At 37.5% G+C, this 14,590-nt stretch overlaps 2 protein-coding genes across 2 annotated transcripts in view; one reads left to right on the plus strand and one right to left on the minus strand.

Annotated features, from left to right (window-relative positions):
• The window catches only part of cux1a (cut-like homeobox 1a), a 214,417-nt gene extending 209,044 nt beyond the window's left edge, over positions 1 to 5,373 (plus strand). Inside the window, exon 26 of the mRNA XM_067433652.1 lies at positions 459 to 5,373. Coding sequence (XP_067289753.1) covers positions 459 to 873 — 415 coding nt within the window. The 3' untranslated portion in view covers positions 874 to 5,373. The remainder of the gene's footprint in view (positions 1 to 458) is intronic.
• Positions 3,116 to 8,583, minus strand: LOC137062752 (dnaJ homolog subfamily C member 30, mitochondrial). Its single transcript, XM_067433651.1, has one exon. The coding sequence runs from the start codon at positions 8,566 to 8,568 to the stop codon at positions 7,549 to 7,551; it is 1,020 nt and encodes a 339-aa protein (XP_067289752.1). The 5' UTR covers positions 8,569 to 8,583; the 3' UTR covers positions 3,116 to 7,548.
• Between the last annotated feature and the right edge of the window lie 6,007 nt (positions 8,584 to 14,590).

The raw sequence follows: 14,590 nt of genomic DNA on the forward strand, positions 1-14,590 counted from the left end.
TATTAAGTAAAAAAATTAAAGCTGAAAATTAACATAAGAAAAATTACACATTTCAGCATGAAATCATGTAGTGGATTGTTCTGTGGGTTTAACAATCACCATTCTGATCCAGAGCTGTGAAAAATAAAAATAAAACGCACGAAAACACAACACTGACGGACGTTTTTTTTCCAACTTCAAAGGCCCCTTTAAGGAGGCAGAGCGGCAGAGAGATGCAACAGAGTTACGAAATTACAGGCGCGGCTCGCGGCTGTTCTTTCAAATAGCGCAACATATTTTAAACTAATCGGTTAACCGGTGTCAACCGGCTAATGAGGCTCGGTGGACGGTCAAGAAAATGTTTAGTTTTGCCATCCCTAATCATCAGGGAATAACACAGGATTAAGAATCAAGGGTGTGTAAATGATTCTCATCACTTGCCTGTGTTCCTGTTCTCACGAGTCTTGTTGTTGTGGCAGGTCCCGTATCCGACGAGAGCTCTTTATCGAGGAGATCCAGGCGGCGGCCGGTGAAGGCGGATCCCCCTCGGCGCGGGCCGGGAAGTCTGTGGGCGAAGGAGACAACAGCTGCGACGGCACCGAATCCGACAGCACGGCGGAGGGCCGACCGAGCGGCTCCGAGGAGCGCAAGAGCCACCGAGAGGACGAGGCCGAGGCCGAGGGCGAGTATCCTGGGGCCTCAGGCGTCAGTCGGCCGCGCGGAGGCATCATAGACAGCCTGTTCGGCATTACCGACGCCGGCGCCGCCGCGCCCCCCTGTCGAAACCCAAAGGACAGCAGCCTGCGCAAGAAGAAAGCGGCCAACCTCAACAACATCATCCACAGGCTGGAGAAAGCGGCGAACCGCGACGAGCCTCACGAGTGGGAGTTCTGATCCGCCGCCGCGTCGCCGTTTTATTCTCACTTTGTCCCTCACTGAAGCCAAGCCTGGTGCACACACACCACCGGTTAACCCAAGGGTTTCCAAAAATCGCTGTTTAGAAGTGGGCTATCAGAGACGAGAACAAGAACAGGAAATGTTTATTTTGAGAAGCACTTAACGGCCCTGCTGGCCACAGGACCGAGACACCATTGGCTGATGGTGAACTAAACACAAAACTAAAAAAAAAGCACAGGAGAGGGAACGTTCCCCACGAGATCTTCTCAAGACAAAAAAACAAGTACACACTATGATATCACACAAAATAGAGACGTTCACCAACACGCTGAATAACTGTTACGGTAATTTATCAGTTCTCAAGACTCTCCTCCTTTTGTATCATGTATGCTTCGGCCGTCTGCAGAGACTAGTTCGAACCGGTTTCAAACCAAAAGTCAAGCATTTAAAAGCAAGTGTTGGCTGAAGGAACACGGGTGCAGCGTCCCACCTGCCTCTCCCTCCCTACCCCAGAGGAGGCCATCCAATGGCTATGCAACTCGACTCCAGCGTAATGGAAGCCGCATTATTTTCACACTTCGGAAGAAGAGAATCCTTTTTATAGCAATTAAGTTGCCACCGAGAGATTGCACAGTCAGCTGACTCTAAACAGCACTCCTTTTGATTTTACACGCCAACGGCCTAAAAGAGAAAAACGAATAATATGAATCCACGTGTCACGCGAAAACACACACCGTTGCTGTAAGGTCTGCGCAAACGGGAGACGGGAGAAATTTCCTAACTCGATAGCTAAGTGTCAATTTTTATGGTTGTTTAGGTCAGGGTAGCGCTCGTTTGTTCTGATTTTTTTTCCATAGCTTTAATCGCCTCCGCGACTCGCGTTTTGAAGCTCGCTGAGATCTCGTTTAATAACGTCATTTTAGGCCAAAACAGAGACAGATAGTGACGACGAAGAAGAAGAAGAAGAAAGGATTTGTACAGTACTTTGAGTAAATATTCCTGACAAGATATTTTTTAAAAGAGAATGAACAAGCCTGATTTTTATCCTCTTATAATAGAACCATACATCAGAGACCTCTAACCAAGTTTGGGCCCGTAGAATTACAATTCTAATCCAGTGTCTATGGTGTTATAAATTCTACTTCTATGGTGTGGCCCCGCGCGGGCCACTGCACTGTACCGAGTGACCGGACGAACTCGAGACTTCAGGTTTTTCACCAGCTTCACCCGAGCTCTTCACGCATGACCTCCGGGACGACTGGAAAAACACCTCGCGAAATGGACTTGTGTTTACTGTATATGACGGAGGACACATCATCCACAACACACACACACACTCGTACACAAAAAGAGGAAAATATGTAGATTGTGAATGAAAATGTTAGCAGCCGAGGTGACTCTAGAAACGTTCTTTCTCTCCTGGAAAAACACCTGCTCACCTTTCACCTCCGGCCCTCGTGTCATTGTATGCAGTTGATTTCGCACAGGTCTGTCTGTGCGTGTGTGTGAGTGTGTGTGATTGTTGACAAGAGCAATCTATATTTGTATATTACTACTACTACTCGCCACAGGCGGTGGAAGCGAACACCTCCTCACGTCCCTAAGCTATTTAGCAGCATATCACATAGTACATTTAAGTTCTTTTTATTTACACGCATAAACTAATGGTAGATATTTTTTTTGTTCGTTTGTTGGTGTGGTTTGCTTATTTATAGATGCTGTCTTTTACATATTGATGTCTTATATTGTTCTTTTTTTTTGTAATGGAAGGGACTATAAAAGGTCAGGTTACATATTTTTAGACTAATAGACTGCCGGCAGTATTGGATTACATTTAAATGATGTACTTTTGATACATGTCTATTGATTAATTCTGAAGATTATCTTTTGTTTTCATATATTTTACTCTGTTAGTGAGCTGGATGAACAGTTACTACGTTGACAAAGGAAGCAGAATTCTATGTATCGCATTAATGATTTATAATTAGTTCGCATTTTAGATGTTTTAACCATTTTGGCTGCGTTCACTCTACAAAGGCAAAAGCCGATCGATGCTCTTGAATTGGGTTTTCAGGTGATGAATTGACCTGCGAACGTTACGTTTATTATCGCAATCATTGAGCCGGTGAACAACTGGTAGTTGACGTCACTGAAAACAGCTGTCGCTTTGAGCTGCACCTTGAGGATTTGTTTGTCCGTTTTTTTCAAGTAGGAATGAAATTCGCTTGATGTTGTTGCGTTAAAATTGACGCGTCGGCTTAAAACTACCTTTGGCCTTTTATAATGTGTGCCAATGAATGATTCAAATCAAATTTGTCTCTTTTAAGACCTAACGAAAGCACAGAGAGATACTTCATTTTTATCAGAATATACGTCGAAGCCCGTGACTGTTTCTTAAACTCTCTCTCCACGTCTAACATTGGAGTGCCTTCACTGAAAACTGTTCGCTTCATTCCAAGCAAGTGATTGGAAATATCGTCACGTTTTAGCAATTCTCGCCAGCAAGTTCAATAATAAGGTCTCATCTAGTCTCAGGTCATAATATTCTGTACTTTTAGGGTGTGTGTATTGTTTTATCTGAGAGAAAACAGCTGTCCCAGGATTCAGGCTTGGTTATGAAACAAACCAAAGGCCATTTCAATGGGTTAACGCCGCATTTAACATCGTTTTTATTATTTGTGAGCCTGGACCACAAAACCAGTCATAAATCACGCGGGTATATTTGTTATTAAAAATGGATTTTTCTCCAATGCCAAAAATCTTTAAGATAATAAGTACAAATCATGTTCCATGAAGATATTTTGTACATTTCCTACTGTAAATGTATTATTAGTACACTCTAAAAAAAAATGCTGGGTTGTTTTAATCCAATGTTGGGTCAAATATGGACTAACCCAGCGATTGGGTTGTTTTAACCCAGGGATTGGGTTGTTTTAACCCAGTGGTTGGGTTGTTTTAACCCATCGATTGGGTTGTTTTAACCCAGTGATTGGGTTGTTTTAACCCATCGATTGGGTTGTTTTAACCCAGGGATTGGGTTGTTTTAACCCAGCGATTGGGTTGTTTTAACCCAGCGATTGGGTTGTTTTAACCCAGGGATTGGGTTGTTTTAATCCTGCGGTTGGGTTAAATATTTGCTCAAGACAACCCAATTGCTGGGTCAAAACAACCCAACTGCTGAGTTAGTCCATATTTGACCCAACACTGGGTTGTTTTTTACTTTAAAGGAGATTTTCCTCAATATTTCGATTTTTTTCGCACCCTCAGATTCCAGATTTTACCATATCTCGGCCAAATATTGTCCTATCCTAACAAACCACGCATCAATGGAAAGCTTATTTATTCAGCTTTAATATGATTATTAAATTAATAAATAAATGAACCCTTATGACTGGTTTTGTGGTCCGGGGTCACATTTCTAGGCATTCATTAGATTTGTTGTTGTTTTTTTTGACCATGGATTTTACTGGAGATGGATTTGGCATGTGGAAACTAGAATATTGGACCAAATTGTCAAAACAGACAAATCGAGTTGTAAAACACACACACACACACACATTTAGGAGCACATTGAAATCTGGACGCTTTTGCCACGTTCTCACTGACTGAAACGTAACCGTGCGGTTTATATCATGGCATGAAACACTTAGAATAACGATTCTCAATGCAGATGTCCAGCACTTTTGCAAATATTTTTCTATGGAAAGTATTGCAGACGACTAAAACACATCAAACATAACGACTGCACAAGACAGCACGTTTATATGATTTCGTAAGAAAAAAGAGGAAAAAAAAAGAAGAAAAAAAGAAATGCAAAGCAACAAAAAAAGAAAGATCATCATTATTGATATTACATTGGTAGTCACGAGTAGCATTAATGTAGATATTCGTCCGTAGCTTAGTCGGCTAGTGGTGTCATAATTGTTACCTCGTTTATTCCCCTCACACTTGCATCACTTCCTGAGACAGTATGTTCTTTCTTCACCTGAGACAGTATGTTCTGAACAGCCACACTTTGTTTCATTGTATCCCAGATGGAGACTTTCTCTTTGTTTTTAAAGTTGTGTAATTGTGTTACGTGTGAGGCGAGCACGACGACTATACATCTGTCTCAGCGAGAGCAACGATTTAATCTAGTTATCATGATTCATTTCGACCAACCATCTATGGAAACGGGATGTCTCGATCATGACATATCTTTCTCTCTGTGTTGTTGCTCTGTATGCTGTAATATGAAGCCTTGTAATGAAATATGACAGGCAGCTCCCAACACAAGCTGGTCTCCTATAGATTCTCCTTAGGTCTCTCAAAGCTCAGGTAGAACCTCGGTTTAGCACAGTCCTCTTGTCCATTAGTTTGTTGGTGACACTTTCCCTCTTACACCTGCTAACGACAGTTGTACGGTTTATTTTTCTATGTGTCATGGTTTTGAACCACAAGATGGAGCTGAATCCTCCATTTTACCTGAATAAAGACTCTTCCACTTTGTTCTCTTGATATGTATTTAGTTCGGTTGTTTTTTTCCTTTGTGTATCATCATGTAGTCTTGTATTCTGTTCCCAGCGCTGTTCTAATCCACAATGAAAAAAGCAATATCACTGTTTGAAATTCATTATTATTATTATTATTCCTCATAACCACCATAGGTGTATTAACTGAAGTAAATATCTTTTGTACAAACACATTATCACTGTACTCTGCTTTTATTTGAGTATTTCTGATGTCAGACATTTCAAGCGGTTCAAAGCATAATTTATGTTTTATGACGACATATGCACATGTGTATCTATTCACCCGAATGAAACTACAACACGAAAATAAACATTTACTGATAGAAACAACACTTTCACACGATCAATGACGGAAGACGAAGTTGCAGAAATCTTTTGAATAATTTATTTTCTGTACTCATCACTGGATACTCATCGCTCATGTGTTTAAATGAGCAGAAGGCACACAATGTCATTTCAGTCCCAACGTGAGATCATTTTATCAGCCCAGAACTTGTGATTAAGTTACGCTTTAAATGTCAATTCTCAGACGTTTATTTAACAATTATTCTTAGAAATAAATCAGTGGCTCAAGTGAAGCCAGACGCATGATATTAATAAACCCGGGTCGGTTTTTACCTGTGCAAAATAATGCCATGAGTGTTTACTAGCGGTTTAAATGCTTCACACACTCATTTATTCCTTACATCCTGAATACAGATGAACAGATGAGCTACAACAGCACCCATTATTACAATCAAAACATGTTCAAATGTCCCATCCACAAAAATACCACGGTTATTTTAAGTACAATAAAGTACTTTTTGTACTTAAAAGTAAGTTAAGTACATTTGTTTAATATATATATTATATATATAAAACATTGATGTAAATATAATTTTACAGGGCTGTCAATAAATCGTGATTAATCTAAAATAAAAGTTTGTGTTCACATAATATACGTGTACTTTGTATAATTATGTATATACAAATACGCACATGCATGTATATATTCAAGATCATTTTTTAGATTTATATATTTAAATTATATAAATATATATACAGTACATGCAAATATTTCTTAAATATATACGCGCGTATTCAAATATACATAATTATGCATATATAATGTTTCAATGGTTTTTTTGGCAGAAACTATGGTTACTTTTTGTGTGCAGAAACCATTTATATTTTAAGGGATATCTAAATAGTATTAACTTTGAGGGGGTTATTGCAACTGATATGAGGGGGAAAGAAATATCAGTACCAGTATATATGCGAGTTTGGCTGGTAAAACATGACTTATGCTTTAGTCCAGGGGTGTCCAATCCTGCTCCTGGAGGGCCACTGTCCTGCAGAGTTTAGCTCCAACCCCAATTAAACACACCTGAACCAGTTATTTAACGTCTTACTAGGCATACACTGTAAAAAAAAAATATTTTTAAAAAAAGTTACCTGGTTGCCTTAAAATTGAGTTAATTGAAATGAAAAAAATTGAGTTAATACAACTAACATTTTTGAGAATCGACAACCTTCATTCAAATAGTTTTAAAAGATTTTGTAAGCATTGGGTAATTGTGTTGTTGTTTTTTGTGATGATGCAGAGAAACTTTTCTATTTTCATGATTTATCACATTTTTTACGTGGTTCAGATAAATAATATTTTGAGTTTCTATTTATTAAACCAATTTCCTTCATTGTATTTACATTTATTACATTGTTCATTTAGTAGACGCTTTTATCCAAAGCGACTCAGGAGTACAGGAAGCGATCTGTCAAGAAGAGGCAAAGAAACGTAAAAAGTGCCCTAAACACCAAGATTTTTTATACTACTCAGAGTAGCAAAAATCAGAAAAAGGGAAGAAAGGAAAAGTAGTAGAGGAAGAGTTTAGAGGGGTGTTTTTATGATAAGATTAAGTGCTCATGGAAGAGATTTTTACCTGTCTTTTGAATGAAGCGAGTGAATGTACGGAGGACGGAAGATCGTCCAACTCGTATCAACTCAAATTTTTAATTTCAATAAACTCAAAATTAAGGCAACCAGGTTACTTACTTTTTTAAGCTAAACCAACATTTTTTTTTACAGTGTACTACACACCTCCAGCAGGTGTGTTGAAGCAAGCAAGAGCTAAACTGCAGGACAGCGGCCCTCCAGGACCGAGTTTGGACTTTAGTCTCTTTATCACTTGCTAGACTTGAGGCTCAGTAAGATGGCGACGGCCATAGCCAGCATCAAGCCCACAGTGATCTCCTTCAGCCGGCCCAGCTTCACCTCCTCATAGTGCTCCTTCTTCTTCCGGAGCAACTCTTCTCTGCGCTGGCGGAGCTGCTTCTCTCGCTCCAGCTGCTCTCCGTAGTGAGATCTGATGAAGGCGTCGAAGTCGAAGATGTTCTGTTGGGCCGGTCCGACAGAGGGCGAGTGGCGGGCTCGGGTGTGCTGTCCCCCGGCCGCGGGACTCTCTCTCCCGGGGGGTCTGCTGGATCCCAGCAGGTCCGCTTGACTCAGAATCCCGCGGTCGTATTTCCTCCTCAGGGCTTTATTGCCCAGTACGTTATATGCCTCGCTGATCTGCGAGAACATTGACGTGGCGTGCTCGCTCCCTGCGTTCTTGTCCGGGTGATAAATGAAAGACTGTTTATAGTACGCCGTCTTGATCTGCGCATGCGTGGCCGTTGCCGACACTCCTAAAATATCATAATAAGCCGATTTTGACTTGTAAAGTGGACCGGTTTGGCTGCCGTTACCACTATAAGCTCTGGTGAAAGACATAAACTGAGCATTTTTGTGTGTTCCCCACCTCGAAGCTTTAGACTTCCATTCGTGGCAGTCGTTCCTGATCTTTTCAGACACTTTTAAGCCGTGTGTGTGTCCACCGGCGCCCGTCAGGAGTTTGTTTACATTCCCTTTCGCCGGGCTCGTGTCACACAGTCCGGTCACCGCGTTGTTTCCAAGCTCACAGAGCTGTAGCGAATTCGTTAAAGCTGCGACATAAGCCTCCAGCGAGACGGGTTTACGGTCTTTACCCAAAGGCGGGAGATTTTGCGCTTTTAAAAGCTTGTAAGCGTCTCTTCCGAACCGCTGTCTGACCTCCGCCATAGCGCAGAGATCATTGCCGTCATCGGTTTCCGCTAGCAGCTGACCAATTAGATTTGCCCTCCTTCTTCTTCTTCTGTTTCCTGGCGCTTTGTCTACTATCTGCATATCGCCACCTACTTTTGCTGTTATGCAGTCGCAGTTTATTCATCAAATTGTTCTTGTTTTTACTCTTTTTCTTTCCTTCTATATAGAATATATATATAAACGATGCTCTATCCCAATTCCTTCTCCAGTCTAATTTCGTGGTGTCCTAAGTTCCAGAATAAACTAGACCATCCGCGTTTTGTAGCCTATTTAAATCCTTTTTTACTCAACCCAGAATTATATAATTCTTTTATTTACTCTATCTCTATTAAAATCATATTCTAATTTATATACCAAATTCTTATTTACCTTACCTTTTTTGTTTAGATATATCATTAATTCCTTTCTTTCTTCATCATACCTTTTACTATCATACATTACATGCTCCACCGTTTCTTTCCCCCCACAATTTTCACACAGACTCATGTATTCCTATTAAGAACAATGAAGAATTCAACCCTGTGTGTCTAAGTCTCATCCTAGTAATTATTACCTCTTCTTTCCTATTTCTACCACTTATATTTCTTTTAGAATTTACCTTTTTTTTTATATATTATATAAATGCCTTCCCTTGTTATCAGTATTCCATTTGTCTTGCCATGTTTTAATAATACTTTTAATACCTTATTAATAGTTTTAACTTCACATTTACTTAGAGGAACATTAAAATCAATTTCTTCCCTTTTTAAAGCGTTTGCCCTTCTTCTTCTTCTTCTTCTTCTTCTTCTTCTTCTTCAATTTTATTGGCGGTTGACAAACAATGAAATGGTGTATTACCGCCACCGACTGGTATGGAGTGTGGAACAAAATGACACGTTCTCCTTTTTATATTCTAGTCCATAAATTAGCCACTTTGGTATTGAAAAAGAAAATTATAACATTCATTTCCTGAGTTATTTTGTAAAATATCTCCCAATATAAATCGCATTTTTATTCTTTCTAGCTTTTGTATTAAAACCCTTCTTTCAGTCTCATATTTCTGACAGTATAACATGTTCCACTGTTTCTTCTTGCCCACAAATTCACACTTTCCTGTATCATGTTAATTCGTTTTTTAAAGTGTGCTATTTAGACTTGTGTGTCCAAATCTCATCCTTGATATTATTATCTCTTCTCTTCTATTTTCCCCTGTCTATAGAGCCGAGCCGACGCTTTATAACTTTATATATTTGTAGCTTTATAACATCAATTTAACACACTCAAATGTGTGTGATGATAAAACAGCTGCGTTACCAAACACACACACACACACACACACACACACACACACACACACACACACACACACACACACACACACACGAGCGGAAGCAGAAGTGGTCACGACCGAATAAAAGCTCCTCCCAATCTAGACATGAAGACACACCTTAGTTTTGAATAAACACCCTTGCTTCATTTAGTATACGCGGATCATGAATATGCAAATGAGCCCCGCCTCCACTCACTCACAGCTCAGAGATCCACTCGCTCAACTTTACTCGAGTTACTGTAGTAAACGCTGCACAATGGTGTCGCTCTTTACAGCGCCGCACACATAACGCTCATTAATATGATTAGCCTTGACTACGTTATCAAACAGCTAATAATGTGTTGCTAATGTTACACAAACCATGTTCCCGTTTGTCATCTCAGTCTCAGCGTCCTTAGAAACGCTTTGAACATCTCAGACCGTCAGCGGAGAAAGGCATATAGTTCATCAGAACATCATAATATACATCAGATACATAATTCACCCGCTATATTGATAAATGTTCCTGATTTTTCATATCAACAGAAGAATATCTCAGGATAACCTGCTGCACTTGAGACTTCCCGCTTCAGAGAATAGTTAATGATATGCTAAAGCCCCGCCCACACATGACGTGATTGGTTGCCAGGTAGTTTGTGACAGAAACACCAGCGATGTCAAACTGAGTTTGAGTATGCGGCTCTGGGGCCTGTTCTTCGTGCGTCGCTAACTCAGTTAGCTGGATTTGATTGTTGACGATTTGGCTTGAGCTTGGATTGTTTGGTTCTTCGAAGCTCATCCTGGGTCCTATACCATGAAGCCGGTTTTGCTGGCTAGCCAGATATGTTTAAGCTTAGCTTGTGCCAATCCTGGGTTTTAGGTACCATTAAAGTGGTTTGGCTTTTAGCAGTGTTCATCGCCATAGTAACTTACGCTCCACGGCTAACCTGCTCCAGGGCAGGTTATGTTCTGGATTAGAGATCTCAAACTGAAATTGGGCCAATCAGCTGTGAGTAAAGTGACACACCTCTGATGCAGTAAAATCACTCCCCTGTTTCTGCTCCAAATTAAAGGTCACTACATAGCAAATAGTTTTTAAAGAATAAAATGTCTGGCTTTTAACAAGGCTTATTTATAAAAATATTAATTTTGAATGATTTAGATATAATTTATGTAATTATTATACCCTTAATCAATTACACGTTTATCATTTTAGTAAATTAATAATTAATAGGCACTTTGTTAAAATTAATATTAATAGCCTATATAGTCATACAAATAAGCTTTAAAATCAATAAACAAAGCTATTTAAAATCTGACTGAGCTTAAACGTTCAATTATCTCTCGATATCAACTAAACTATCTTCATAACTTTTACTTGCATTGAGGTATATTTTTTTTTAGTTGTCCTCTTTCATAGATAGCTATTTTCTTCTTGCTGTGTAAATTTGTTTAAATTCTTAATATCATGTAAAATTCTGCAGAAGAGCGAAATTAATCTTGCTGCTTCTCTCGCGAGAAGTGAATCTGGGTGATCCACAGCGTGTGATTGGCTGTTCACTGCCGATGTCACCTGAACTCAGGATTAAAGCCTGAGTTGACAGAGAAAGCTGATGATCAGCATAATGGGACCAACAAAGCCTGAATAGATTGGTTTGGTTTTGTCAACTCAAAACTAATCCTGTAACCCTGAGTTTGTTAATCTACCATCATGGTACAGGCCCCTGGACTTGCTGTCAGCAACAGATCCGTCAGCTTAAACCTGATCAGGCTTATTTCATGTGAACAGGATTAGATCGCATCTTGAGTTGATACTTAAAATCTGTCCCAGCCACTGATACTTAATTACAAGAGTTCATTACTGAACCAGGGGTAATAATAATTTAAAATAATAATAAATATAAAAGTTTATTTGAAAATAATATTTTAATGTTGTGTAAAATTTGTGTATAATACTGTCACAGTCACTTGATTGAGAAATGTATTTGTGAATTGTGATGGAATGATTACTTTATAGACGTATTGGAGGTTTACACACATTGTGCAGTTAATCTTTGCTTTTTTATTGCCAAAAAAACATGTAAAATACAGCAAAGAAAATATATTAATACACATATACAACTAAATAACATAAAAAAATAAATTAAAAAAAAAGAACAATGAAACAAAAAAATACAAACCTTGATAAATTAATCAAAAAAATTAAATTCTTTAAGAATATTACAAGTCTTTCTTGCTTTTTTATTCATAATATTCTTTAAACTGGTGCAATAGTCTTTAGTCTCCTGAATAAAATGAAGAAAATGTGGCATGGATTCTGACCATTTCTTCTTGTGTTTATGAAATTTTCCCAAAATAATAAAAAGTTGTACAATAAAGGTGAAATTATTATTATCACTTTCATTGGAATAATATATACATATATCAAAATTATTTAATTTAAATATAACATTTGTTTTCCTTCTAATTAAATTTTCAATGTCCACCCAAAAAATCTTTGTGTATACAATCACAAAATAGAACAAAAATCATATGAATAATTAATATCTAAATTAAGCCTCTCTAATACATTTTAGCTGGATATATACCATGTCAAATTTTAAATGTAACTTATTTTACTTTATTACTTAAGCAGTATGCTTCACAAATAGGCTACACCAAGCTTTATTCCAGTTTATATTCCTAAATACACTGTTCCACAATAAACTTTTATGAGTCTTTCCTGTAGCTCAATGAGTAGAGCGTGGCGCTAGCAACACCAAGGTCATGGGTTCGATTCCCAGGGAAAGCAAGAATTGACAAAAATGTAAAATGTGTACCTTGAATGCAATGTAAGTCGCTTTGGATAAAAGCGTCTACCAAATACATAATGAGTAGCTGTTTCACCTGTTATAATATCCCTAATATGTTTATAAGTACAACTGTGTTTCAGAATGTCAATGTCTCCTAAAAACATGCTGTCTTGAACATATACTGCCTCAGAAGAATCACTTCCACACGCTCTTAACTTGTTGAGGTATGGCACCAAATACAACAGCAAACTCTTTTGGTGTAACTGGAAACCCAAATTTATCAAAAAACTCACTATAAGATAATAAAATACAGTTTGAATGTAAAAGTTGTTTAACTATTCAATTCAATTGTGCTTTATTGGCATGACATACATGGGTACATGTATAACTAACACAATGTTGTTTTCATACCAATTATTATAGAAGAGAGATCTATTTTTATATTGAATGTATCTATTATTCCAAATGTGCAGTTAATCTTTGTCGTGCATTAATGTGAGTGATGACGGATATTACGAGAGTGGCTTAATGCAGCAAGAGATGCAGATAATTTGATCTTGACTGTTAAGAAACTTTAATTAATATTCTCACATAAGTCTGCTTCAAATTGAATTAAAAATGAAATTACAACATTAAAATAAAAATGTAAAGTGTGTACAATAAATATTATAAAATCGTGAATATAAATAATTGGGAATCATGTTCATCAAAACAGTGCACATTTAATTTATCTAACTTTTATGTTGGTTAGTTCGTTTGTCTGTTTCCTTATAAAGGTCCTTATAACGGTTCTTTTTTTCGACAAGTTTTTTGCCAGGTGGCTTTTTTAATTATATGATGTCATTACGTTGTCTTGATGCCAGCCAATCTCTGCATTGCTGATCGTGGTTTCGAGTATCGATCATCTGTCCTCTTCAGGGAACACACACTGTAAAAAATTATTTTGAAAAAAAGTTACCTAGTTGACTTAAAATTTTGAGTTCATTGAAATTGAAATTTTGAGTTAATACAATTAATTTTTTTTGAGATTCGACAACCTTTATTAAAATATTATTTAAAGATTTTGTAAGCATATTTGGTAATTGTGTGTTTTATTTCTGATGATGCAGTGAAACATGCCAAATAGTGCTATTTTCATGATTTATCAAAAAAAAAAAATATATACAAAAATATTTTGAGTTTCTATCTATTAAACAAATTTCCTTCATTATATCAACTCAAAATTTTAATTTCAATAAACTCAAAATTAAGGCAACCAGGTTACTTACTTTTTTAAGTTAAACCAACAAAAATCAACCAAAAATTTGTACAGTGCAGGCGCAAGCAATGATCTCAGATAATTAAATCCAGATATATTAATCCAATCCGCAAATTCGTTTGAAGAACCAAATTAGCCAGAGATCAGTTATCAGGATTAAAAGATCTGAGATCTGTCAAATCATCTCGGATGTATTAAGCGAGGTACGAAGAACGGGCCCTAGATGTCAGTTAATGCTCAACATGAAATGCAAATAAAATACATATTTTCAATCTTTAGTAGTGTTTTATTTTTATTGTTTGTATTGTAGAATTATTAATTAAATCATTAAACTCAGGAACCCCTGCAAAACTCCGGCCTGGGAAACCCTGACCTTATATAATATTTAATATACTTTATTTTGTTGATAAAGAATTAAATATATTTTCTTTCTCCTTGTATTTTTTTTTGTATTAAGATTATTCTACTCAAATCAATGTGATAAACAAGTTAGGCCAAAAGTAATCTAAAAGTAACCCAAAAGTATTCAGATTACATTACCATAAATGTGTAATGTATTACTAACTACAATTTTGGTTGCGTAATTTATAATCTTTTTTTAATTTACCCAGCTGTTCACACACACACAGACACACACACAGAGTTGTGTTTTTGTGAATTGTGGGGACTTTCCATAGGGATAATAGTTTTTATACAGTACAAACCATATTTGCAATCCCCCTACATTCCCCCTGCCCCTAAACCTACCCATCACAGGAAATATTC

The sequence above is a fragment of the Pseudorasbora parva genome, chromosome 23, assembly GCF_024679245.1.
Source record: "Pseudorasbora parva isolate DD20220531a chromosome 23, ASM2467924v1, whole genome shotgun sequence".
NCBI lineage: Eukaryota > Metazoa > Chordata > Actinopteri > Cypriniformes > Gobionidae > Pseudorasbora > Pseudorasbora parva.